Source organism: Oryzias latipes, chromosome 19 (assembly GCF_053564925.1).
Source record: "Oryzias latipes strain Hd-rR chromosome 19, Olatipes_Hd-rR_3.1".
Taxonomy (NCBI): domain Eukaryota; kingdom Metazoa; phylum Chordata; class Actinopteri; order Beloniformes; family Adrianichthyidae; genus Oryzias; species Oryzias latipes.
In genome coordinates, this window is record NC_136255.1 from 19,832,527 (window position 1) to 19,859,829 (window position 27,303).

The window sequence follows — 27,303 nt, forward strand, 5'->3', positions numbered from 1 at the left end:
AGAAAGTGACAAATATTACAGCCAAAAATTATTTGGGTGACAAATATTGTTATTTCCTTTCTGTGACCTCATAAACCTCATAAACGTCATTTTTATTTTAAAATAATGCACTTGAAAGTGTACATTTCTGTAATAAGTATAATAGACGCAACGTTTTCCACTGACCTTTTATCAGTTAAGCATACGGACCTGCATTAAAATCAGTTAAATTGAAAAAACCTTCTAGTGTGACAATAAAACAACAAAGGCTTATGTGGATCCTCTTCTTGTCAAAGATGTTCCTACAAAACAGATTTTGAGCAGATTAAAGGGTCACAGGTCATGCCAGCTGTCATTTATTTGTGCTTTCAGCTTTGCACAACAATAAATGAAAAAAAAAGTTAGCTTTCATTTTTCAGACAGCCAAAATGTTTATGTTGACTCGACCCAGCAGGTCTTAATGGGGTTGATGTCATCTGCTCTGAACCTTTTCCCCTTGGTCTGCTATTCTGTTATGTAAATTCATCTGAAATCTGTTTGCATAAGAAGCTTAATATGCAGTGGCACGCAACCGGATCTGATAACGATTTTTTATCTTTTCTTTTCTCCCCCAGTTGCAGTGGGCCAGTCGGAAAGATTAGGCAAAGTCGAAATCCCAACTGTGAATGGAATGGAGGTATTTAGGTGACAAGTGTCACTGGAAACTTACAAATAGGCCGGGGAGGGGATTGGTGCTGAACGCTGCAACAATATTATGGTTCTGTACATAAAACCAATTATGTTAAGTGTTGCAAGGTGGTGAAAAACACGTTAGTTTGACACATTTGACACAAATAGGTGCATGTAGATACATTCAAAACAAATATTGAAATTTTTTAAAACAGTTTTAAACGCAAAAATACATATTATTAACTTGGAGGAATTATTGAAAATTTCCTCTAGGTTGCCAATGAAGGAAAACTAGGATAAGCATGGTGAAAACTTGAAAACTCAATTGAAACTGAGAACTGACAGCAAAAAGGGAGAAAACACAAAAAAAAGTTGAAAATACAAAAAAAATATATTTCCCATTTGGTAACAGTTTTAGGTTTTAATTTCTCTTTGTATTCAAGTTTACAATATTATGTTTTTATCAAATGTACAATTTTATCTTCAATTTTTCAATAATTCCTTCAAGTTAACAATGTGTACTGTTTTCAAATTTTCTTTTTTTTTTCCAAAATTTAAAATCTGGTTTTTCCTTTTTTTCTGATCCTAATTTGACCCCATAGATTACACAAAAAAATTATGCAAGAAAAGGCTGAGTCAAACAGGAACTGTGTGGATGGAGGTGACGTTTTTCTGCAGCCAAAATTGATCAAATCATTTTAAAAACACAATTGAAATCTCTCAATTAATAGAACTGCAACACTGATTCAAATAGTCCATTTATGTAATTCATTCTTACCATTTTTCTCCTAACTTAATCTGTAAAAGAATTAAACAAAAATCCGTTTATTTTGGAAATAAAAATATTCAGTAATAATAATTTGTAATCTCAGCCTCTACTCTTAAAAGGGTTCACATCTTCAATGATTTTCTCTTTTACCAATTATGTGAGTTGGTAGTTTGAATAAATGTTCTGTATTTCATCAGGAAAAAAACAACCATCAGACTTTGTATATCACATATATACTATATGTACATATTATAATTTATACCAATAAACCCTGTACAACATACTTTTACAGTGTTTTTGACATTTTTAAACGAGTTTGATTCATCTGTGATTTTTTTCCTACATTGCCTAGAATTGATGCTTGAAATAAACAAATAAAAAAAATCAATTTATGTCCGTGTTTATTGTTTTTTATTCAAATGTTAATAATAATAATAATAATAATAATACCCGTTGAACTCTTGAACCACGTGGGGATGGTGCTTTTGGACGTCTGCCTGTTTTTGAAGCGTCGAAGAAGAAGCGCTTCCGCTTTTCTCTCGGCTCCCGCCCCGCTCCGCCATCATGAAGCCCTGAACAAAAAAAACGCCCGAGAGTCGATTAAAATGGGGATGACCCGACCCAGCGATGAAACCCACTAACGGCAATCGCGAAATGACACGGCGGAGCGGAGCGGCGGGATTGAATGAACGGGTTCTGCGCTGAAACCGTCGCAGGCGGCTCCTGGCGTTACGTTATTCGGGCTAGCAGCGCCGCTAACAGCAGCAGCAGCCAGCAGAGTTAGCCGTTGATTTTTCTCCTGCGGACAGCTCTGCGCTTTCAGCTGGCAGGCGTCAGTCAGCCCGCTGTCAGCTAGTCTGGGTGGCCGGTCCTCCGCTTATGTCAGGCAGCAAAGGGGAGCCAGCCGACTGGGAGCATCAGGATGGCGAGGAATTCTAGTAAAAGCATCGACAGACAAAATGAGGTTTGCTCGTGTTGAGTAGAGAGCCGAGGGAAGGGCACCGAGACCAACATTTTTCCAGCCAGGCCAGTTAGTAGCTAGCCTCAGAGCTAGCTACAGTGGATCCCAAAAGCCACGGTAAGTCCTTAAAAATCACCCCGGCACCTAAATCATGTGGCTAATTTATAAACGACATTATTAGCTTTCTTTTAAAAATAAAAAAAATCTTGATTACTTCCCCCGCCCTCACGTTAGCTCGTTGTCTTTGCCATGATTCAGTGAAGTGGAATTACTTTCATGTAATAACAGTCATGCCTAGTTGAAGCAGACATACTAGCCTAATTGACCAGTCAAGTGAGAGAGACAAAAAGCTGGATAGTTTGCTAAACCGACATGTAAACTAGTTGAGCATAAAACCTACAGCTGTCACATTTCATCTTTGCTTTTTTGTGTCATTTTGGGGTGCAACCCTTTGACTGTGTCAAAATATAAACATGCACAAATGCTATTTTTATTATAACCTCCGAGCAAAACAGGAACTCCCTGCATTTCCTCCATTGCATAATTATAAGATCCATATTTCTTGCATTACTCCAGGCTCATGCATCATTACCCTGCATCGTTTTATGCTTTTTCTGACCACACTTTGAACTGAAATTGTAGTTTTAAGCTCATAATTATTGCAGACTAAACTCTGTTTTGCTGATGATTTACATAATGTTTTCTGCTTGTTTGCAAACAAAAAAAATAGTTAAATGTTTTAGATTTATAAGAATGAAGTCTTGTTTGGCTTTTTGAGTCACACGAGTTGCAAACACTTTATTGAATGTGAGGATTTCTGCAAGACAAAATGATTAAATAAAAAGTTTATTTTAACTCTGTCAACTCGCATCAGACAATGCATCGCTTAAGCAGAAAAAAAATATCTAACCAGAGATTATAATAATTTACTTTTGATCAATTTTCAAAGCGTTCCCAGTGGTTTTTAAATGTTAATTATAAAATTTTTAGGCAAAAATAATAAACTGTTTTTCTAGGACATAGTTTCTGCAGAGCTGCGGTAATTCATTCGAAATTCCACTCAGAGTTGTGGGCGGGACTGTTGGTGCAGAGTAAGCCTGCCCTGACTTCCCATCATCCCCTTGTTTGCACGTTCTCCTGTTAGCATACAGGCCCTCACAACCCCGACCTAACATTAGAGGTGCAACAGAAATGGCGAGCAAAATTGGAGCAGTCCAGCCGTCTATTGGAGATTATAAGTTTCATTTTCTTCATATGTCCTCGTCATCAGAAAAATGCCACAAGAACATAATTTTCATTGGCTAGAAAACTTTTGTCTTTTCAGATGTTTGTAGGCATTAGAAACCATGGATTCCTGCAAACTTTTATTCTTTGTAATAAAGTTTTTTTTAAAGGGGTCTTGGGATTTATTAGGTGGAAGCTTGATGGTTGCTATGAAGAGTTTGCAGACTTGCATGTATTCATAAATTAAGCCCTTAATTTCTTTTTTTTTTTTTATAATTAATCAATTGAAATAGTTCAAATATAAATGTGTTAGTAGTAATCTCTTGCAGTGAGAGACATCGTCACGTGTTTGCCTTGTATTTTTGTCAAACGCACAGATAGCGAATAGATGAGTTAAATGAGGCTTTGGTCTGATTTACTGCTGATGATTTACTGCAAATGCATTTGCTGTTGACAAACTGAATAGCTTGGTGCCTGAAGTGGAGAACAGAATGTTGGATTTGGATCAGTTTACATGGAGTCACTGTTGGGCACAGGACTCTTCTCTGGTCTGACTGTTTTGCGTGGATTTGTGCAGAGATGTTTGGATCGTTCACTTCTTTGTTTTTTCTTAAGGCAACAACAGCATTTAATTTCACAGAGTTGCTTAAGTGTGTCGTTTCCTCATTTGTGCTTATGGGTATGAGGATGAACCGCTTTTTCTTCTAGTTCACGTTTGCACTAACGTTTGTGAAGCTTCCAAATAGCAGACGCTCACTCAGCACGACTCTTTCACCCCCCCCCCAACCCCCCCTCCAGGCGCTGGCCATGCCGTCGAGTGTGCGGGCCGGGAGCCTGAAGGACCCGGAGGTGGCTGAGCTGTTCTCGAGGGAAGATCCTGAGAAGCTCTTCACAGACCTGAGGGAGATCGGTCATGGGAGCTTTGGAGCGGTCTACTTTGTGAGCATTTGCTTCTTTTGTCTTTAACAAGGTTGGCTGTGAAACTGACTGAGCAACAGCGTTTGTAAGAATCATTCACAAACTTAAGTTCTGTTTTAATGTAGCTAAGTTTTTACTGCTGTCAAATATTGTTCAATTATTGAAGCAATCACTCTGGATGGCAAATATTTTTACTAGTAAATCCTTTTTAAACTCAGTTCATCTCAATTCAGAATAGAATTGTTAACTTAGGCACATTACTAGTAAAATATATAGAAAAAAAAGAGATTCTATAGGGTTGTAGTAAATATATTTTATAAAGTGTGAAGTAACAATTGGGCAGATTCATAATTTTTTTTTACCTACTGTAGTGAATTACCTATAAAATGTGATACAAAATGGAAGTTTGCCACTATTTTTGGCATTATGTGTATAGTAAACACTGAGAAATACTCTGGTTTTAGTGTTGATCGTTCAAAGCTTTTAAGGACATTTTTGTAGGATTTAAAAGCAGATCTTATCAGGATCGAAAAGAAAAACAAAGTGGTTAGGTTTAATAAAAATGTAAAAGCTTTATGTGACTCAGACAAAAAAACCAGCCCAACTTTCCTGTTGTGGATGACGAGCCGTTAAATGAAGGGTCAAAAAAAGAACAAGCCGTGGATGAAGGGATGGACTGGAGAGTGGAAAAGAGAGGAGACGCAGAAGCGCTGCAGAAATTTCTTTTATATAATGGTGATGATTTGTTGTGTCAAGTGCAAAAATGGCAGATGAATCATCGCGCTTCTCGAGTGTGGTGTTAAAACAATGCTTCGCTTTTGCTGCCACTCAACACTCACAAAGTGCCTCGCAATCTTAACTGAAGTAGGTGGTTATGGCCGACCAAGAGACTTTTTTTTTTTCCACAAACATCCACAGCTTTAATGTTGGCTTTGCCTCTCATTCCTAACCCCTCCACTTTAGGCCCATGACATCCGCACAAATGAAGTGGTGGCAATCAAGAAGATGTCCTACAGCGGCAAACAATCCAACGAGGTACGAGTGCAGAGCGGCCAAGTGTTTGGGGTTTATCTGCGGGTGACGCTTGCACGTCACACACGGTTCTGTTCTTGTTCCAGAAATGGCAGGACATCATCAAGGAAGTGAAGTTTCTCCAAAAGCTGCGCCACCCGAATACTGTGGAGTACCATGGCTGCTACCTGAGAGAGCACACAGCTTGGGTGAGTGTGTCCGGTTTCACTTTAGAAGATGAACTCAATACAGCAGATTTTTTGGTTTTGGCTAAAAACGGCATAATCATAATTAAAAGACCAGCCGGAACGACCAACAATTCTGCAAAAAAGATGATCCAAGTGGGCTGTTAGGGCAACAAATAACACTAAATAAATATTGACATACCTTATTGTAGTTTATTAAACTGTGAACCTTCAGGAAAATCTCTGAACAGTTCAGTCTGAACAGCTGATATGAATAGATGAGCTGGAATGTATGGAAAGCTGTTCAAATAGCAGCACATGGAGAAGGACTAGCATGGCTCCTTTGTGAGGATTGTGAAAAGCATGGAGTAATGCCTGTACCTCATGTGTTCTTACCACACTCCCCCCAGTGTTTTGTACTTCTTTACAGAAGCACGTGTCAGAAAAAGGCCATTTTCTTTTTGACTGTAGCCTTTAAAGTCGATCATAATGCTGAAACTCGGAGGTTGAAACTTCTTTGATGTGGGTCTTTTGTTTGTCAAAGGCACGAGTTCAGGTCATTCAGACGTGGGTCACTTTGATGTCATTCTAGTTATCACACAACAGTGATGGAGCATCTCTATTACAGACAGATCTATTGTGAACAAGACTTTAGTCTTTTTGCAGAAGCAGACGGTTTTATCTAAGGTAACTTACAGGGATCTTTAAATATATGGACAGTGACCGTGTCTTGCAGGAAGCTACTGCCAACGCAAGGATTTGAACCAACCACTTGCAGTTTAATAACACATTGAGCTACAGCTACTCAAAAGCATGTGACATTTTCAGTGACTCGATCAAAGGGTAGGAAAATGAATCCAATATGGCAGCTTGATGCGAGGATTTGAGCTTCCATCCATTTTCTGGACCCGCTGGTGCCCGGGGGGGGGGGGTCGCCTGGAATAGATTTATAAGAATGAAGCCCACAACGCGTAGTGTAGCGGGCGAGCAGAGAGGAGGATTGAGCGGGCGAGCGAGTCCAACTGTTGGACTCTGAGCAGCGGCGTTTGCTGTGCTGGCTGCCCGGCAGACGGATAGCGGGTGCCGTCATAGCGGCATGGCTTTAGCTCATTGGCCTTATGATGTTTATCTTATTGTCATTGAGACAATGATAAAAAGAGCCCCCAGTTTTAGTTTTATTTTCTTTCCTGGGGGGTTAATGCTCAAACCGGGCCACAGACAGACGGAAGTAACATTTAAAACGACTTTTCCGGGCGCAGCTCTCGCTGCAGGAGTGAAGAGCACCGGGAGAGACTCTGAAGGAGCAAACCCCGACATGGCGCCTGTGTAGAGCTCCCCAAAACACATAAACCCAAGCTACTCGCTCAACATCATCCATGTTCTCCATGATGTGGCAACCAATGAAATCTAGAAAAAGGTGGGCGGTTGCGCCATGGCCTGGGCGTCACGGCGTCGAGCCGTACATTTGACAAGCGTCAAAAGAGAGGCAGCAGATGTGAATCGTGTCAGGTGTGAACGCAGCATAATCCTGTTCTTTCATTAGCTTTTTGCCTGTTGGAAATGCTACAACACGACTAAGTCAACCGTTATTGCTAATACATGAAAATGATTCTTCCAGGGTTTAGGACTTCCTGTATTATGACTCTGGAACTGTACCTAAGCTTTAGTAACCTCTGGATCTATGTTTGAGCAATCAGTGTCTGTATTTGAGTCAGAAAAAAGGAAAAGAAACACATCTTTTCACTTACAGTAGTGCTTCAAAGAGTAGTTTTGGATCATAATCACACTGATGCTGCGAAACTGACACTGAGAAAAACAAGATTATTATTTTATTTAATTTCCCTTAAGTGCTGCTATCTCTGCTTTTATACTTAAACGATCATCTTCTGAACTTTTCCAGCTCGTGATGGAGTATTGTTTGGGTTCTGCCTCCGACCTTCTTGAAGGTAACCAGAAATAATGATTAAAAAAATCAGAAAAGGCTCACTTGAGTTAATGGTTTTTTTTGTCTTGTTTTGTTTTTTTTCTGTAATCTTCAAAATGTTCTGTTTATCTTAATGTAGTCCACAAGAAACCCCTCCAGGAAGTGGAAATAGCTGCCATAACCCATGGTGCATTGCAGGGATTGGTGTATCTTCATTCACACAACATGATCCACAGGTAAAGCTTTTTTAGATTTTCTTTTCTATCTATTTATATATATTGAGATCTCCATTCTTATTATTTGGTAAAACACACCTGATCCAGGTATTCAGCAGCAGGACGTCGGCCTCCGAAGCCTGGAGTCCAGCACCCCTGCAGAAAGCACATTTATTTTTTCCAAGCTGCCATCTTTCTCAGTGTATAAATATGTGTTTTCAGGGACGTCAAAGCCGGAAACATCTTGCTAACAGAACCGGGCCAGGTCAAACTTGGAGACTTTGGTTCTGCCTCTATAATCGCTCCAGCCAACTCCTTTGTGGGAACACCTTACTGGTGAGGCCTTTTCAGTCATGAACTAATGAATACACTCTTTTGAAATGAGTTATTTCACATTTTTAAATTAGTTTTTATTCCAAAATGCCAACATTTGAGAAAAGATTTTCATAAAATCAGTTCTTAAGTCACTGAGATGAAATGGGTTTCCCTGACAAAATACGGAGTTGATTCAATTTAGATTTAGATTTGAACTTTCTTTATAGTTCAACATGATTTGATTAAATGTTGTTTCACTTTTTTAAAACCATTTTTGTTTAACATAACCAGTGAACTAAGGCTGCATGATATGAGGAAAACTCACCATTTGCGATATCAGTGATCAATAATGGGATGACGATAACATGCGATATATGAACAAATAGCAAAACATCTAAAAACAACATTACTGACCTTATGCTTTTAGATGGAACTTCTTTCAGAATCCATGACTAATACTTTTATTTAGCAGTTGCAAAGACTTTGTGAAGCTTTGTTATCTTTGTTTAGTTATTTAGTATCAGTTTTTTTGATAAGCTCAAACCCTGTATGTTAAAAAATACTGAATTCATTTTTATCTGCGAAAAAGATTGTGGGTTTTTTGGCTGTGCGCTAAAAATACTCGATGTTTTTTCATCTGAATATGTCTGGCGCTGCAGCAGGACTTAGCTAAGCAGGCATTTGATATTTACATAAGAGGTGTCACTTTTATCACTGGCATCAATTCATATGAGCAGGCAAAGTTCGTGGTTTAATGAGTCACTGAGCAGTTTAGATTTTAGATAACTGCTTAAACAAATAGAAAGATGGAGAATGGAGGAAGGAGCACTCTGGATTCTGAAAGGACAATATTGCAACTGAAATATAAAATACCACACAGTGGTCCCTAATCTATCGCCATGGATACTTTCCATAAATACCTGCAATGCTGGGGACCTGTCCAGGATGGACCTCGTCTTCGCCCAGGTTAGCCCGGTTAGGCTCTGGCAGGGTTAGAAAATGGATGAATTTCACAAAGTATGATTACATGTGTTCAAAGATGCAAACCCCCTCCTTTTAACATTTTTACACCTTTATCTTTTGTTTGAACTCTCAAAGTTCAAACCTTTATAATAAAAAAGGTCCAGTATTTTACAGTTAAACCAAATATCTGCTTGTGATTGAATATTTATGTAAATTTGGCACGGAGGAGATTGGCCATGGTCGTTTGCCAACCAGGACACGAAACACAACGTTCTTCTAAAAGAGAAAAAAAACATGCAAAATTGCACTAAAAAGGTCTGCGAGGCTGCAGAATGGTGAGGGAACACTGTAATGAGATTTCTTCACATGTAAGACTTTTGCTAGGCCTGCACAGTAAATAGAAAATGTATTGTAATGGCAATATCAGCCTTTGCTACACACGTATCACAACAGATGGCAAAAACTGCGACAAATGTTTTTTGCTAAAACGATCTTATGGCAGCCTGAAGTATTTAACGAATCAAATAGTCATTTATGCATTTGACCAATCAAATAGAGCCCTTTTATGTTGTATAACTGCCTTTCATGTAGACGTGGCTCATTTGGAGTGGAAACAATGTATTGTTGTTGTTGTTTTTTTGCCTTAATATATCTCCACAAGCGTGTTTCTGGTTAACTCAAATGCTGTCAATAAATGAATCAGAAGCTTCCAAAGAGATGACATCATCATCTTGGGTTTCCCTGATTGTTTAAAGGCATAGTGATCTTAACATATATAAACCCTTGACTTTGATAAAGTAATAAAAGCTTGTCTAAAAAGAACCTAGTCTCATTATTCTAATATTTAGCAAATAGAAATCATTTTGTTATTTGTAATTGACCTAAACCAGGAAAAGTTAACCTTTATTTTGTATCTGACGGTGAGAAAAATAAGCAGATGTGTGTTCTTATGTGGTGTTTGCAAACCTTTGGTCACTACTGCAGTTAGTAAACTAGTGATGCTACACTTCCTTGTCCTGATCTGCTGTGGCTTGTGAAATTACAGATTGAAATACATCTCACAGAATTAGGTGCAGAAGTTGGACTGCAGTTTTCTTCTGGAACAAAATGCTAAAAAATAGCCAGAAAGCACTTCAAATGATTTCCTCCTTACAGGATGGCCCCTGAGGTAATCCTAGCCATGGATGAGGGACAGTATGACGGAAAGGTGGATGTGTGGTCACTTGGCATTACCTGTATAGAGCTGGGTAAGTGATGCTGAGATGTCCTTCATGTCTTGCTTCACCTTTCCCTGCGTCTTTGTGTCTCTGCTTGACACACTTCCTCTTTTCCTCCACATTCCAGCGGAAAGGAAGCCTCCTCTGTTCAACATGAATGCCATGAGTGCCTTATATCACATCGCCCAGAATGAGAGCCCCGTGTTGCAGTCAAACCACTGGTGAGACATCACTCCACTTATGCTGCTGGGTAGAGCTGGACGAGATGGCCAAAAAAATCACACCCCTTATTTTTTCATTTCAAATTCGATTTTTGTTTTTAATCGAGTATTTTTCTCTCCCTACTTTCTTTAATAAGAATTACAAATGATGGAATATATTTATGAAAACTATTTTATTTTAACATCTCTTTTGGACATTGGCTCTAACACAAAGTTGAACTAAACTGTAAAAATGTTTGCTGAACGATGCAGAAGACGCCTGTTTGAGAAACACTAGAACGCACTCGGCAGAGCGTTTGTGGTAGCAGCAGCCCTGAAACGGATTTTGCTGCTTGTGGTTTGATGTCCAAGTTTATCCCAGTGACCAGAATCTCTCTATTTAAAAAAAAATGATGTTACGTTAAATACAAACAAAGCGGAAGTCACAACATAATAAAAACATCCGATAAAAACAGATGAATTGTTTTTGTTTTCTTGCTGAAGAACGCCCCAATGAGAAGAGGGGTTTCAGTAATGTTACAAAGGCACTACTAATAAAGTTCCATACACTGCCTCTTATTATTATGAATAAAAACAGTTTTTATACATTTTCTATCTATTAATGTTGTCCCATTTATCCGCCACGTCTTCATTGACTTTACTTCGAACAACGGAAGCGCAAGAGATCAGAGAGCTGGGAAACCTAAATCTCAATTTTTCCACAAAATGCATCGACTAAAGCAAGAAAATTCAAATAAAGAACTTTATTGATTGTCTAAAAATAAAAATATTCAGTGGTGCATTTTTCTGACTTTAGGAATATTTGTGTTAAATGATGCCTTTTGGATTTTCAAGGCATGTATGAACACAATAATGTTGGAAACGTATTTAAATCTTGTATTTCAATATTCATCTAGTATTATCCCAGTCAGTGACATATTTATTTTGACAACAAATCTTTTTTGTTTTCTGCTTTGTTGGCTGTTTTTATGGTATTTCTAGATTTGATTGTTTTGGTTTCTTCTCAGATTAAAACAGCAGGTTTTGACAGGAATCCTCCTATTTTCCAGGTCGGATTATTTCCGAAATTTTGTGGACTCATGTTTGCAGAAGCTCGCACAGGACAGACCTACCTCTGATGTGCTGCTCAAGGTACAAGAATGGACGCCAGTCAGAGTGTCTGTTTAAAGTTCTGAAACTAAATGACTTTGACCGCTAAGATGGTTGGTTATTCACCAGCAGATAGCTCTGTTGGATGAGTGTAGGATCAGGGTTTGATTCCCAGGTCGTACATTGATTTGCTGCTGGCTATCTGGGTCTCCCTATGCCTTGAAAATACAGGGTTTTGTCAGAAAAGGCCATCCGGCATAAAAACTCTTTGCAAACCATAATCAGTGAAAAGCCGATTCGCTGTGGCGCCCTCAACAGGATAAACCGAAAGGTGAACAGCAACCAGAAAGATGGTATTTCAGTGTCGTATCATTCAGTATTTTAAACATTCCTCTAAAATGAAGCTCGCTGTGGAAGGCATGCTCCCAAAAGCACTAAGATGCAATCACTTCTAATTATCTTTTGAACAAAAACGTACTTTTAGGTCATTTTATTTCTCCTTAATAAATATTATTTTCTGTTGAGGGTCTAAAAAAAGACGAGATTCAGTTTTATTTGATCATTTTTACTCTAACAAAACTGTTGGTTTGCCTTATTGATTAGGGAACATAATACTTAGTTTTCAATTTGATGCAGATTTCACTGTTCATTATTGAATATTTGTGACCTTTTATTTTAGGTTTAATATAGCATATAATCTATAGTAATACACACATTTATTAATTTTATCTTTATTACTATTTCAGTACAAATGAGCTATTATTCTAGGATTTTCCTCGCTGTGACAGATTCTTCACCTGCTGTTAATCCGTCCTTCCATCCAGCACCATTTCCTATGCAGAGAGCGCCCCATGACAGTCGTGATGGACCTGATCGCACGCACCAAGGATGCCGTCCGGGAGCTCGACAACCTGCAGTACCGCAAGATGAAGAAGATCCTGTTTCACGAGGCGCTTAATGGTCCAGCCCCAGAGGGAGGTGATGAAGAAGAGGTAAGGAGACCTTAGAGTAAAACCATTGTCAGAGGCTTTGCTTGCCTAAAATTGGGTTGTTGAAGTTGCTTTAAATGTTTTAAACTTGTAGAATCTTTTGGTTTTCTTAAAGTTTGAACATTGTTTTTCATTTCTTTTTTTTCACATAATAAAGAAAAACCTGATAGAAAAATGTGCCAAATAATGGATGAGGAAATCGTTTTTTTGTCCTGCTCTTAGTTTTTACTTGCTAAAAATTTTAACTAATGCTAATTATTGCCATAAAATTTGAGTGTCTTTAGACTTTCTAAGCACTGAGGAAAAATTGTACAGATAAAAAAAGCAAGCAGGCGTCCTTTGTCTGTACAAAGCGTCATCAGGAACAACAAATGTTCAGCAGAAGACTCTTTTTAAACATCGCCCGCCACACAAAGTCTTTACAGGATCAAAGCACCACCCGCTTTCAAACCACCGTTTCACATAAATGGACTTTTTATAAGCAGCCAAAAGCCACGTCAGCTGTTTTTTTCCACATAGCCACACCCCGATCCAGTAAGAGAACCCCTTCTAAAAACTGTGCTGTCGACCCAAAACTTCTAGATTTTCGAGATCCAAACGGGTTAAAAAAACAAAAAAAAACTAATTTAAACTCAGAGCAGCAGAGAGAGAAAAATCAAACTTTATTAAACTTAAAGGGTACGTTTACATAAGGTACGTTTCACATTTTCTTATCGTTAAGCACACACATAAGCTTTAGCAGCCCAAAAAGCTCCCTCCATTTGTTCTAACTTTACAAAACATTTAAAAGTTTCACCCAGAACTGTTTAAAAGGTTTAAACAGCAGCATAACAAGTTGTTTTAGGTTAAACATAGTTTGTGTTCATCATCCTGGTTGCTAATGTCAGCCCACAAGAAACTCACTATCCAACTCATGATTGAACCCATCTCCTTTTCTTTAAAAACCCTCTTTTCCTGCCAGGACGTAGAGCACTATGTGCTGCGCACTGGCACGGTGAACAGCATGGAGAGCTCCCACTCGCTGCCCTCCATGTCCATCAGTGCCAGCTCCCAGAGCAGCTCCGTGAACAGCCTGGCGGACGGCTCCGACGACAGCGGGGAGATGGCAATGATGCAGGAGGGGGAGCACACCGTCACCTCTAACAGCTCGGTCCTGCACAAACCCTCGGTCAGTTCAAATGTTCACAGCAAAGCAGGTTCAGGCCTGTGGCTCACCCGCTTTCAGGAGGAGCTTTGTTTACATTTCACTTTGTGTTTTTCCTCCATCCAAACACTTTCTAGTACAACTGCTTCCACTACGAATCCAGCTGCAAATTATTTTGGTTTGACATTAGAACAGCTAGAATACAATAACATATAAGGATAAAGACTATTATCTAATAAAAAAATGCATTTTTATTTTGATATCTGTCTTTAAAAGCCTTTTTTTGTATCCTGTCTTTTTAGAGCTATGACAATATCTACGATGACCCCTACCAACCAGAGGTAGACTCGCAGCGAGAGGCTTCATCCGGTGGTGGCGGCGGTGGAGGAGGAGGAGGAGGGGGAAGACGTCGGCGTGGTCGAGATCACTTTGCAACCATCAGGACTGCTTCGCTGGTCACTCGTCAGATCCAGGAGCATGAGCAGGGCTCGGCTCTGAGAGAGCAGATGTCTGGGTACGATCACAGCTGGGAATCTAAAATAAAGATTTATTCAAGTTTATTTGTGGTTCAAGACCTACTATTTTCAAAGAGTTCCCTGTGGGCTTTTGATTATGATTATGCTGTTTTTAGCCTAAATCGTCAAACCTGGATCATTTTCTTGGACATAGCTTCTGCAGAGCGGCAGGAGTTCATTAGAAATTCACTGACAGTTTACGCAAAAACAAGCCACAAGAACATTTTAAAAACAGCCAAAAATCATGATTTTTTTTTTATCACTTTCTAACGTTGACTCAGTCTGTCAGACTAACTGCTTATGTCTCGGTCCAGCTACAAACGAATGCGGCGGCAGCATCAAAAGCAGCTGATGGGCTTGGAGAACAAGCTAAAGGCCGAGATGGACGAGCATCAGCTGAGACTGGACAAAGAACTGGAGAACCAGAGGAACAACTTCTCAATGGAAGCAGAGAAACTCTCCAAAAAGCATCAAGCTATCCAGGAGAAGGAGGTGAGCTGGTAAAAAGGGAGAAAAAAGAACCAAGGAGGGGGCAGGAGGAAAACCCACCTCCTCAGGTTATGTTCATCAGTTCTGGGGGGCTAAAATACCTACCGTAGGCAGGCAGGCTTTATTGTGCAATTGGTCCACTCAAGTGCTTAAAGACCGTACCCTTTTGTTCCTAGCTAAAGGCAACTCAAACTGAAGAGAAGAAGTTCCAGCAGCACATTCTAGGTCAGCAAAAGAAGGAGTTGACCACTTTGATTGATTCCCAGAAACGACAATATCGACAACGCAAGGAGCAGCTGAAAGAGGTGCATCTACGTTTTATGAACACAGCGCTTCTGCAAGTTCTCAGAAAATCCACCACACCGTCCGCTCAATGCCACTGCACTGCAATTAACGCTTCCTCACAAACTGTAGGAACTGAATGAAAACCAGTCGACGCCAAAACGGGAGAAGCAGGAGTGGCTGGTTCACCAGAAGGAGTGTCTGCAGCAGCTGCAGGCAGAAGAGGAGGCAGGCCTGCTGCGGAGGCAGAGGCAGTACTACGAGCTGCAGTGTCGGCAGTACAAGAGGAAGATGCTGCTGTCTCGCCACAACCTGGAGCAGGATCTGCTCAGAGAGGTACGTCTGCGTCTTCTACACAAACCACATCTACACATCGGCTTTAAAGTGTTGCACATCGGTGCAAAGTCGCTTTTCTTCGCACCCGAATCCATTTGAATCGCGTAGTCGCTTAATTTTATAGAGCATGTATGTCAACTGGATAACAACTAGGGTGTTAAAGGTTAACGGTGTTCTCCCACAGTCTGAAAAAGTTTACTTTAAGGTTAGAAATGAATGGTTTTATGAATAGTTCATCGGCATTCAGCAGTTTGAACTTTTTAGAAACTTGTTTCCAGGACTTAAACCTTTGTTTGGATAGAAAGGTCCTCTAGATCAGTGTTTTTCCACCTTTTTTGAGCCCAGGCACACTTTATCCTTGACAAAAATCCTGCGGCACACCAGCATCCAAAAATGTTCTACAGTCCCTCCACAATCTCACCTGCCTTTTTGTGATAATTGTGGCAGAAAAAACTGGAAGTTGCAGCTGATTTTTCTAAAGATGTAATAAAAGTTAAGTTAGTTTTTAGTAATAATTTTAAATGAATTAACTTGAAATTTTACACTGGTAGTTGTTTTTTCCTCCCGTTTATTAACGTGTAATTTTTTGTAACCTCACAAAAAACAAATATATTCTTTCTAAATAGTGATTAATTTTTTAAATATTTTTTTATATGTTGGTGCAAAGGCAGCTTTAATTTTTGAACAATGTGATCACAATATTTTTGATAAATTTTACACAAAAAAATAACATATTTGTTTCCTTTAGCTACACAAAAAGTGAACATGTTGAAGTTCAATTAGTTTTTCTTTTGTCTTACTCAAAAATTAAGCATTGAAAACTTTAACAAAAATGATTTTTTCTTTCTAGATGATTAAATTGTTTCAATTTAGTTTAAGTGTCTGTTGGCCACTTCACCTCAATCCTGTTTCTTAAATGTTATTACTTCTTCTTAAGCTTAACTTTTCATTTTTCAAAATGAAGTCTGAAAGTGAATTCATCCTTTAATCCTTTAACCTTTAAAAAAAAATAATAATAAAAATACAAAAAAATAATAAAACAAATGATTACCGGCAATCAATTATTGAAAATTGTCAAATTGATTGACTTAATTATATTACTTCACTTGTTTAAAAAAAAAAATTGATAAGCTGATTCATGAATTTTTCCTAATGAAACATAATTTTGTACATATTATTAACTTTTGATACTTGACCAAAGTTTTCTATGAAAATTCCTGAAACAGTGTTATGTCTATTTTACTGATACAGTATTATTTTTTTCATCATATCAGTGACTTTTATAAGTAACATAATCTGCATATATTTTGGATACTTTATTGCCATGTTGATTTCTAAAGTTATTTTTTACAAAATAATTTAAGTAATTCATCTTTGTCATGTGCTTTATTGATATTTCAACATTCTTAATTCTGTCTGATAAAAGCTAGGAACCGGATATTGATAAATCATGTAATAAAATGGTTACAGTAGAACAGGGGTGGGATCATATAAGTTCGCTTCCTTCCACTCCCTTTCAAGCAATATTTATTAATATGCTTAATTATCCTAAGTTTGAAAAGTTATTGTATGAATGTATAACTGATGATTCTATTGTTTTTGTGTATTATTCCTATTTGATTGCTTGAAATAAACCATTTCAAATCAAATCAAAATCCAGACCTTATAAGAAAAGTGTTTCAGTTAGAAAGATGACTTGGACCAAACTCTGGGATGTTTGGCTGGTAATAAACACAAACCTTAAAGGAGAACTAAACTGTTGACCTCTGATTTCAGCAAGAAGATTTAAAAACTGTTTGATGTGTGTTCGTTGTGGTATCAAGACGTTTAACAGGGAAGACTCATTTTATGCTGAGACGCTGTCATTTTTGACCCGGTGCATCATGGGAGATGTAGTGTGAAAACGGTCACAGATGGCAGATAGACTTGCTTCTCTGAGCTTTAGCTGGTATTTTTGTTGGAACTGAGAGACTTTACGAGCTAAATCGGAACAAGGAAGTGAAGACTTTAACCACTTCTGATTGGTCAGACTGATGACGGATGATTAGGGGTCCAAGAATGATTGGTGGAGACAGTTGAAGGGGCGGGACTTTCCTGAAAACAGAGCTGAAGCTGCGGCTAAACCGCGGTACCGTCATTCTTATCAAAGTGTTTTTAATAGAATCAAATAAACAGAAAAAGTATTTTATGATCTTTCATATTCCTAATTACTCAGTGTTTTATCAGGCCTGTTTGGATGAACAAAGAGCTGAGATCCTGGAGATGGAAAATGTTTTTAGATCAGTGGGTAATTTCCCATAGTACACCTGACCATCTCCTACAGCACACTGAAAAACACTGTTCTAGAAAGCTTTTTAAGCAACGCCTCCTTTTTAAAGTGTTTTATCTGCTTCCGTCTCCAGGACCTGAATAAGAAGCAGACTCTGAAGGACCTGGAATGTGCCATGCTGCTGCGTCACCACGAGTCCACGCAGGAGCTGGAGTTCCGGCAGCTGAGTGTGGTGCAGCGCACCCGCGCCGACCTGATCCGCACGCAGCACCAGACGGAGCTCACCAACCAGATGGAGTACAATAAGAGGCGCGAGCAAGAGCTGCGTCAGAAACACGCCATGGAGGTCCGCCAGCAGCCCAAGAGCCTCAAAGTGAGTGAGAGAACCCAGAGCCCGGGGTCTCCTGAGGAAGGAGAGAGCCGGTCGACTGAGGGTCCGAGCAGCAATGGGGACGGTGAGGCTGGGGAGGCAGAAACTGAAGCCCAGGGAGGTTTAGAGAAGAATGGGATGGAAGTGGAGGAGATTTGTGCTGCTGGAAGTGAACTGGATGGCCACGATGTTCATTACAGAGATGAAGAGGTGTTCAGAGACGTAGACAAATTGGATGGAGGCCTTGAAAGTATTTATGATGATGAAGATAAAGAGAGCAGGAGTGAAAAAGGAAGTTTTTACAGAGACGAGGAAGACGAGTGGAAGACCGAAGAAGGGTCAGAGGTGAGGGAAGTGGAGGGAGTGCAGTGGGAGGATGAGGAAGACCTCCATGACTGTTCACCGGTAGCTTTTGATAAAGAGGAAGAGGAGGGCCGAGGCGTGGCCGATGGCTGTCCGTCAGAGCTCTTCTCATCCCCGTTCGCAGAGAGGAAGCGGCACCGCCAGCGAGCGCTCGACGAGCTGTCAGAGTTTTACTTCCCCAACAGCTCGGAGGAGCTGGAGCCCGTCTCACCTCGCCCCAGCCCCCCCTCTGCCCCATCCTCCCTTCCCTCACTCTTTTCTCACGCCATCTGCCTCCTCCTCTCCCTCTCAGTTGCTGCTCAGCCGTCCAACCTCACTCTGCTGCTGCTGTCCATCTTCCTCCTGTCTCTTCGCCGGTCTCCTCCTCTGCCTTCTCTGGCCTCTCTCATCCTTTCCGCCGAACTTGCTTTCTTGGCGCTCTTTTTCTCGTACCTCCTCCTGCGGTCCTGCTGCTCCTTGTCCATCTCCACCTTCCTGTCCTTCAGCCTTTGGGCAAGTGCCCTGTTCAGTTTAGGACTCTCCTTCAGTTTGGGGATTTACTACATCCCAATGATTCTGATCTCCGCCTCCTTCCTCAGCTCTCCTTCCCTCTTCCTGTCTCTGTACCTGGTCGTAGTGCTGGTTGTCAGGCCAGCTCGGGACTTTTTCCAAAATGCACCCCGCAAAGTCAACCGATTATGCATGCGCATCCTATTCCGCCTCCCCCGACCCTTGTTCACCATGTGCCAGTCAGTCCTCGGGGGTGTGGCTGAGAGAAACCTTTATGAAATGTTTCCCAAAGCCGGACGCAACTGGGGCGTGCGCCAGTCTAAGATCCCGGTTCCCCTCAGGAGTCTGCCGCTGGAGTGTCAGGCTCGCTGTAGGAACACGTCCTGCATGACCAAAGCCCTGCTCTGGCTGAAGCGCTTCGCCGGACGGCCCCTCGGGGTCCTGGCAGACTTGGCTAACACCCTGCTGATAAAACTAGCAAAGCAGGCCGTAAAAAAGCTTCCCGTCAGCGTCCGGGTCAAGCTCCAGACTCTGGGCCTCCTCAAGAAGGAGATCCCCAGCAGGTTACCCCGACTCCTTCCTCGGGAAATCAGGGAGAGGAGGCTGAAGGAAAGGAGGAGGAGAGAGAGGGAGAGGCAGAGGAGGGAGGAGAGGGTGAGGATGTTTCGTGAGGAGTCGAGGTGGGAGTGTGGGTTGAGGAGAACTCCATCTGGGAGGTTTGTCAGGGGGAAGATTCGCCCGTGGAGGTAGAGGATGATCTCTAATGCATTGAGGAAGGGGGAGCTTCATCATCATCACTCTGCATTCCATTGTTCCTGTCTTCTTTTGTTTTGTTTTTATTTTTTTGGGCACACATTTCTCTGTCAGATAATTCCCAGACTGGTGTGTGGTCACATTTCCTAAAGATGTGCACAGACTTCAATTTACTCACCCAAGCAGTTCAATCCAAAGCGGCTGTACCAAACCCAGTGAAGTGTTAGCCTTATATGAATGATGCTTTTTGTAAAAGTTCATAGCGTTTTTGTTTGATCACATCATTTTGTTCTTATTTTGTAAGACAAATACTTTAATGGATCTTTTTTTAAGACCGTTTAATTTTTTTTTTTTCCTTTTTGTGCAATTGTGTGTCTTCCTTTATAGTCATGGTCTTATTTCACGGTAGAACAAATATTACAGTGTTATACAGTCCCACCCCCCATACTGTGAACAAAAATATCCAAAATAGTCACAAACCAACATCTGCCTGAACACTACCTGTCAGCAAGTTAAACGTGCAATCGCAAACTATGTAACCATCAGGAGACCTTATTTAAACATAAAGGCACAAAGGGTTAGTGGAAAGTCTAGTCTATATAACTTGAATATAAAACCTATTATAACAAGTCAAAAATACTGTCATCATTGGTGAAACATTACTTTAATACACCCAAAAACCTGTAAAAGCTTAAATATTTTAAAAGTTTCTATATTTTTATTGCGCTTTATGCAATGATTTTATGATTTACCGTGTAAACATTATCCCCCTTTTTTTTCTTTTTAGGTAAAAAATAGTGCCTTCTTTCAACTATATTTGCACAGGTTTCATTATATTTCCAAGAAAATAAGAGAAATCGAGTAGATGGAAAGAGGAAACACGCCTTGAAGCTCTTAGATATTTATTTGAAGCCATAATGTTGAGTGTTTTGTGTGTATATTTGCAAAGAAGGACATTTAAAACTACTGAATGTGAATGATTAAAGATACAAATCTATCTCAATATTTAGTGAAGTATCAAAACATTTTTTTATCAATTCAAATGTTAAAAAATCAGCAAATCCTCTATTTTAGAGGCTCAAACGAAAGAATTTATGATATTTTTGACTCTTTTTCTTTATCAAATAGTAAATTTGAAACAGCTTAGCCATTAAAATTTGATAGCTAAAAAAAAAGCCAAAGTGAATAAAAAATGAAGCTACTTCAATTCAAATATGTGAAAATATTAGTTTGCAGGGGAATAAAACACTCAGTAAATGAAAAGCTGTTTACTCAGCAGAAAGGCTCCTAACAGTCAGAGGACCCTGGCGAAATGAAAAAGTAGGGCTCTGGGGGGTTTTTGTGTTTTTTTTCAGCTAACCTCTTATTTGGAAAGGAGAGCTTTAAAAATGGAAATCTCATAACAAACATTTTCGTTCGACTGTAACGTTTTTTTTTGTGTGTGTGTGCGATCGATCTCCCATTACCTGCTACTCTGTATGTTTACATGTTGCATTTTGTTCTGTTGCAACAGCGAGTGTTTGGAGGTAAATCCCCTTAAGATTTTTATTTTATTTTTTTAATTTATGCAGTATTTGTAAGACTCGTACTGCATTTTGTTTGGCTAACCTTAACCCTGTTTTAGCTGCATGGGTGTTTGCTACAGCTGTGCTCGCAAAACCATTTTTCTTTTTTTTTTTTACAGAACAAATAAATTCCTTTGTGTTGAAATCATTGTCTTGTCAGTTTCTTTTTTTTAAATTATTATTATTTTGTGCACATCTTCATTTGAGTTTTTCCCTTTTCAGTCGACAAACTTCCTGATTCCTCCTGTATCATTTATCTGTTTCACTCATCATCTTCCCTTCTGTTAGACATCCACAAAAAATGTCGTTTTTTTTTAACTTTCTTTGAGTTAAATTGGTCATTAGTAGGCTGAGCACAGGAATATTTAACGCATGAACTCATTAGAAAAAGTAGTTTGTTTACCTAAAGTACTTTTTGAAATTTTTCCTAAATGTTTAAAATTTTGTCTTAATGTTTTTTAATCTTAAGACTTTTTTTATTTTTTATAATTTGTCTAAAATGCAAATTTAGTATGTTTTCAGACAAAAGGTTTTTTTTTTTTTTAGAACAAAAACTAAACGTAACTGAAAACTTTAGACTTAAAAAAAACTATTTGCTCACATTTTATTATATAGATTAGAAAATAAACTAATTTTTAATTTGAACATTTGAAAGATTCTTCCCCTGTTTTATTGCTAAAAAGGCAGATTAGATCAAATGTAAGAAAGCAAAAGCAGAAATGACTGTTTTTAGTAGTTTTTAGCTGTTTAAACTTGAATTATTTCTGAAAAAAATGGATTTAACACAACTTTAACTTTCGAATGAAGCCGTCACTGTCCTTCATCCCCCAAACCGCAGGAGCTCTTTAGCCCAGCTGCTCCCATGTCTCTTCTCTCTCCTCCAGTCCAAAGAACTTCAGATAAAACGTCAGTTCCAGGACACCTGCAAGATCCAAACGCGCCAGTACAAGGCGCTGCGCAACCACCTGCTGGAGAACACGCCCAAGTCTGACCACAAGGCCGTGCTGAAGCGGCTGAAGGACGAGCAGACCCGGAAGCTGGCCATCCTGGCCGAGCAGTATGACCACTCCATCAACGACATGCTGTCCACACAGGCTGTGAGTGAAGCCGCTCCCCTTCATGTTTGGGAAGTCAAAATACAATCATCTTCATCAAACAGCCTCATAGGATCCATTCAGGATGACAGTATGTGTCCTCAAATCCTGGTTCTCAGATGAATGAGCTCTTAAGTGACATAACGCTCTGTGCAGCTTTAATTACCCCAGAGCCTAAGCCAAATCCCAGCTGCTTTCGTGGCGTGGGTAAAATCTGGGCGCTTTACAGCAAGCTGATTTAAGCGCCGATGTCAGAGAAAATGTTTAGATTAATAGAAACAAAAAATCTCCTTTTATAGTCACACTATAGAATCAGAATCGCATATAAATGGATCATAAAGTTCCATTCTTCCTATTCTGTTGATTAAACTACACTACCATAACTCTAACTAAAGATCTCTTTTTTTATTTTTATTTTTTTTTATGCTTCTTAGCTGCGATTGGACGAGACCCAGGAAGCAGAGTACAAGGTTCTGCGGATGCAGCTTCAGCAGGAGCTGGAGCTGCTTAACGCCTACCAGAGCAAGATCAAGATCCACACCGACACGCAGCACGAGAGGGAGGTCAAGGACCTGGAGCAGAGAGTGTCCATCCGCCGAGCCCTGCTGGAGCAGAGGGTGAGGCTCCTCCCCCTCATGTTGACGCTTATTCAACTCCAACTGCTTGAAATAAGTAGAAAAAAAAAGTTTAAAAACACTTTTTGAAGTTCATGATTTTACTTTATAGTTCTTTTGTTAAAGTGGTCTTTTTATGATTATGTTATTTTTAACTAAAATCTAAAAAAATTAAAATCTGTCATTTTCTGTAGAGCGTCAGGAGTTCTTTAGAAATTCACCTTTTTAAGTCAAGGACAGGACTGTTGGTCCTAATTGACCCAAGTTTTCTGAATAGCTATGATATATGATCCGAAAAATGCCACAAGAACATGTTAAAAACATTATAAATACAATTTTCATCGAAGTGGCGCTTTAAACTTTAAAGCCTTCAATTTGTGTTACTGTCCCTTTAAGAAACTCCCATTCTCCAGAATGATTTTGATTGGTCGGTTGATTAATAGAAAAGCACTGGAGCTCAATGGTAGATTTTCCATTTGGATGCAGAGAAGCTTCTGCAGACACTCTAAGGAACATGTTTTGCTCGACCTAAAGAGAAGGAGTGCCTTAGTTTTCTTGAACGTCCTCTCTGCAGATCGAGGAGGAGATGTTGGCGCTGCAGAATGAGCGCTCGGAACGCATCCGCACCCTCTTAGAGCGCCAGGCCAGCGAAATCGAGGCCTTCGACTCCGAAAGCCTCCGTCTGGGTTTCAGCAACATGGCGCTGAGCGGGATCCCCGGGGAGGCCTATTCCAAACAGGGTTACTCCAACGCCGTGCCGCCCAGCTCCCGCTCCGCTGGCCACTGGAGCCACGGCGTGCACCAGCAGGGCACGCCCTCCCAGCAGCTCTCCCGCCGCAGCCACAACGCCGGCGGGGGAGGAGATCGCAGAAGCGAGTCCTCATCCTCCTCCTCCCATGGCTTCGGGATGGCCCAGGGGCACGGGCGGGACGGGAGGGAGGTGCACCATTCGTCCCGTTCCTCTGCCTCCTCCTCTTCCTCCTCCTCCTCCTCGTCTTCCTCCCACCACCAGCGCCATCACCTGCCGCAGCACTACCACCACCAGAGCACGCCCCAGCTCTACCGCGAGCGGGAGAGGGATCGGGAGAGGGAGAAGGAGAGGGAGCGGGAGTGGGCCGGCGTCCGGGGCTCAGGCGGCGACCTGGCCCACCCACACCCCCTGCCCTTCTCCCATCACCTCCCCTCGCGCTCCTCCTCCCAGTCCCTGGCCATGTTGCCTCCACCGCCACCCGCTCCTCCCTCCATCTCTGGCCCCTCATCCTCCTCGTCCTCCTCTTCCTCGTCGCAGGGGGGGATTTACGGTGGCGGTGGCGGATTGGCCGTGCGCGGCACCCCCAACCTGATGGCTCTGAGGAACAGCCCCCAGCCACTGAGGAGGACGGCGTCCGGAGGGGGGCCCGGCGGCTCCGGGGGCAGCGACGGCGTCCTGAGCCGAAGCACATCAGTCACTTCACACATCTCCAACGGCTCCCACCTCTCCTACTCTTAGAGGGGAGGGGGGAGCAGGAGGAAGGGGGGCGGGGTGGGGGGTGGGCGGTCAGGAAGGTAGCTATCAAACGGAGCTTCTCAGCTTTCTGTCTTTCTTTTGAAAGTTGAGCTGAGAATTTAAGAAAGCGTTTTCTCTTCACTCACAGGAGACCAGCAGACGTCAAAGAGAGGGGGGGGATCTCTTATTCTTAGAAGAGGGAAGCGGGAGGAATGTAATCACCTGTAATCCCACTGGATTAAGACGATACTTGATAAACAAAAACAACCGCTTTCTGTTCAGTATTTCAATCTTTATTATAACCTGTATAAGAGCGAGCCAGGGCGTGTAGATATGGGACTCTAGGCCTTTATATGCTACACCCGTGTCTTCTTCTATGATGTTCTTTGCAGGAATGGAGAAAGAGAGAAGTCACGAGAGTAAAAAAAAAAACCAAGATACTATGATGTTTATGTATGTAAGTGGATCTGTGTTCAGATATTATCTCGAAAGCATTCAGAAATGGGATCCCGAGAGGAAAACAAATCAACGGTTTAGCCTTGATCTTGCTGGAATTTAAAAAAAGAAACCACTACTTGTTATTGGTTTACAACTGCTGTTATTATCATAATTGTTGATATTATTTACTCTTTGTTTTTTTTTATATATCAAATGGAACAAAAACTTAACAAAAGGTTGCTTGGAGAATCACCAATGCCTTTAAGGAGTTCTTAAAGGGTTGTGATAAAAGCTGAATATTAAGACACAAAAGGGTCCTATCTCAAGCAGCAAGGTGAAGGATCATTATTTATGTGGATATGTATAGATAATTTTAACAAAGACATTTAAAAAAAAAACAGAAAATCAAAAGTTTTTTGGCATTCATGGCATATTATCTAAACGGCATAGAGTAGGAGTCAAACCAATGCATGAACTAAATGTACAAAAAAAAAATCACATTTGAGATGTAACGTATGAAGTTTTTCTGGCATTTTAAATCACTCGTCCCACTTTTCTTTGTTTTTCTTTGTGTAAATATTTAGGGTAAAGACAGAAGAAGAAGAATAAATACAGTTGTTTTTATAGAGTAACTAAGACAATGATAGTAATTTTGATATACTCAAAGGAGTCAATGATTTAGGACAGCGGATTTTCTATAGGTGTCAAACTTACCATAACTAATCCTGGTGTAACTGTTGTCCTTTTTCTTGCAAGAAGCAAAACGCCCACTTTTACTGTAAAGAAAAATGAAGAAAAAAAACATTGTTGTCGGTTATGGTGTGTATTTAAAGTATTAATGATTATTAATGAGAGATTGTTAATAATTGTTAAGGATTTCTGTATGTCTGTTTAAGCGGTTGAGTCTAGGTATATTGACACTTTTTTTTAAAAGCAGCAGAATCTGAAAAGACACTCCTCTGAACTACAAAAACTACACGGCCACTGGAATGTAAAGGCTACCGTTTTCTTTGGTGTTTTTATTGGTTTTTCGGTGGATGCAGGTTGGAGTCGGGCGGAGCAGAAGCGACCAGGGCGGGCATCGACTGAGCTGCTGTGGAAGGCGGCACAGCAGCGGTGACCGTGGCGGCCCGTCCAAATCAATCAGTGTTCAGTTGTGTTTGTGAGGCTTGCTTTACACTCCAAGGAGATCACAGGCAACTTTTGATGCCAATTTGTTTTGTTTTTTTCTTATTTTATTTAATAAAAAAGTACCCTGTTTGTATGACTCCAACACCAGCTCAAGACACTTCCCTATATACCTTTATGCTCGGTTGGAATCTCAATGCATGCAAAAACTCCTTGTATAAAGACTGGGCAGGCTTGTGATGGCCTTAGTGTGTGGAAATCAGTGTGATTGTGTTTCTAGACGGTTGTTGTCCATGTCAGGGGTGGTGGATGAGGATGAGGAGGAAGAGGAGGGTGGAGGTCTGGGTTCCTGGATGAAAGATGGACTCTGTTGTGTTCAGGTGCTGATTGAACATTCACTTCATGCAGTTCCAGACGCAGAGGGCGATCACAGATGTGGAAACAGAGGTGGGGTGTTTTCAGAAGTAATTTTAAAAAAAGAAAAAGATAATAAATTGATATTAACACAGTAAAACATGTCGATTTGTGGTGTCTCCTTCACGTTTGAAAATGTTTGGGTTGTTTCAGAATTGAAATAAGTAAATTAAAAAAAATGTTCAAATACAAATAAAGTTTAAATATCAAAGCAGATTTTTTTTTTCTTTTGTAAAAGTTTTTGATTATTTTTTTAGAAAATATTGTTTACCTCAAAAAACTAAAAACCTTTTCTCAAGATTAATTTGGTTTCTTTAAAAAAAAAAATCCTTTAACTCCATTACGGTTTCAGAAAATTTAAAGAAATCAACTACTTGTTGCTTTTGTTACTGAAAAAACAGAATCTTAAGCATTTCCTCAAACTCATCGTGTTATCTTTTATGGGTTTAATTGCTATCTTGTTACTTGAGTTTTAGCTATAAGGCAACTTAACTTACTTTGCTTTTTATTTGTTAACTTTCAAGCACATATAGTGAAGAAAGAAATAGGTTTTACATATGAACTGAATTCAATTCTCTTTAAAGTGTCAATTCACTTTTAAGGTTATTTTAGGATGGAAGGAAAGAGTAAAACAAAGCAAAAAAACAATAATATAAAAAGATTTTTTTCAAGTAAATGATCACTGCATGTTAAGGTTACATAAAAGCTGAATTCTTCACATTGAGTGAATGTAAAGGCAAAACTTCCTCTGATATGAAGAAAAAAAAAGGAATATAATCAGGATTCATGGGTGTATAACAGAGGAACGTTTAGAAATATGTCCAGTAGTTTAAACACATTAAATTATTAAAAAATCCAAAATGTCTGCAGAAATAAATATATTGTCATTCTCGCCTTAAAGCTAG

The 27,303-nt window shown here is 40.1% G+C and overlaps 1 protein-coding gene across 2 annotated transcripts; it reads left to right on the forward strand.

The window, feature by feature from the left end:
• The first annotated feature begins 1,898 nt into the window (after window positions 1-1,898).
• Window positions 1,899-26,498, forward strand: taok2b (TAO kinase 2b). 2 transcript variants are annotated; one of them, XM_004080489.5, is made up of 20 exons: window positions 1,900-2,495; window positions 4,401-4,541; window positions 5,484-5,555; window positions 5,639-5,740; window positions 7,617-7,662; window positions 7,780-7,876; window positions 8,078-8,191; window positions 10,289-10,380; window positions 10,478-10,571; window positions 11,621-11,702; window positions 12,485-12,652; window positions 13,611-13,817; window positions 14,096-14,307; window positions 14,623-14,800; window positions 14,974-15,102; window positions 15,212-15,415; window positions 17,818-18,057; window positions 22,109-22,321; window positions 22,753-22,935; window positions 23,507-26,498. In XM_004080489.5, the coding sequence occupies exons 2-20, from the start codon at window positions 4,410-4,412 to the stop codon at window positions 24,419-24,421; spliced, it is 3,480 nt and encodes a 1,159-aa protein (XP_004080537.3). In that variant the 5' UTR covers window positions 1,900-2,495; window positions 4,401-4,409; the 3' UTR covers window positions 24,422-26,498. The 2 variants fall into 2 exon arrangements, with proteins under 2 accessions (XP_023805051.1, XP_004080537.3); XM_023949283.2 differs by lacking the exons at window positions 22,109-22,321; window positions 22,753-22,935; window positions 23,507-26,498 and having other exon boundaries at window positions 1,899-2,495; window positions 17,818-21,372.
• Window positions 26,499-27,303: the final 805 nt, after the last annotated feature.

Excerpts from the sequence above, each read along its gene's own strand:
- taok2b (XM_023949283.2), top strand. The coding sequence starts at position 4,410 with ATGCCGTCGAGTGTGCGGGCCGGGAGCCTGAAGGACCCGGAGGTGGCT. Across the intron at positions 4,542-5,483 it reads GCTTTGGAGCGGTCTACTTT|GCCCATGACATCCGCACAAA; the intron begins GTGAGCATTTGC and ends CCTCCACTTTAG. Across the intron at positions 8,192-10,288 it reads TTTGTGGGAACACCTTACTG|GATGGCCCCTGAGGTAATCC; the intron begins GTGAGGCCTTTT and ends TCCTCCTTACAG.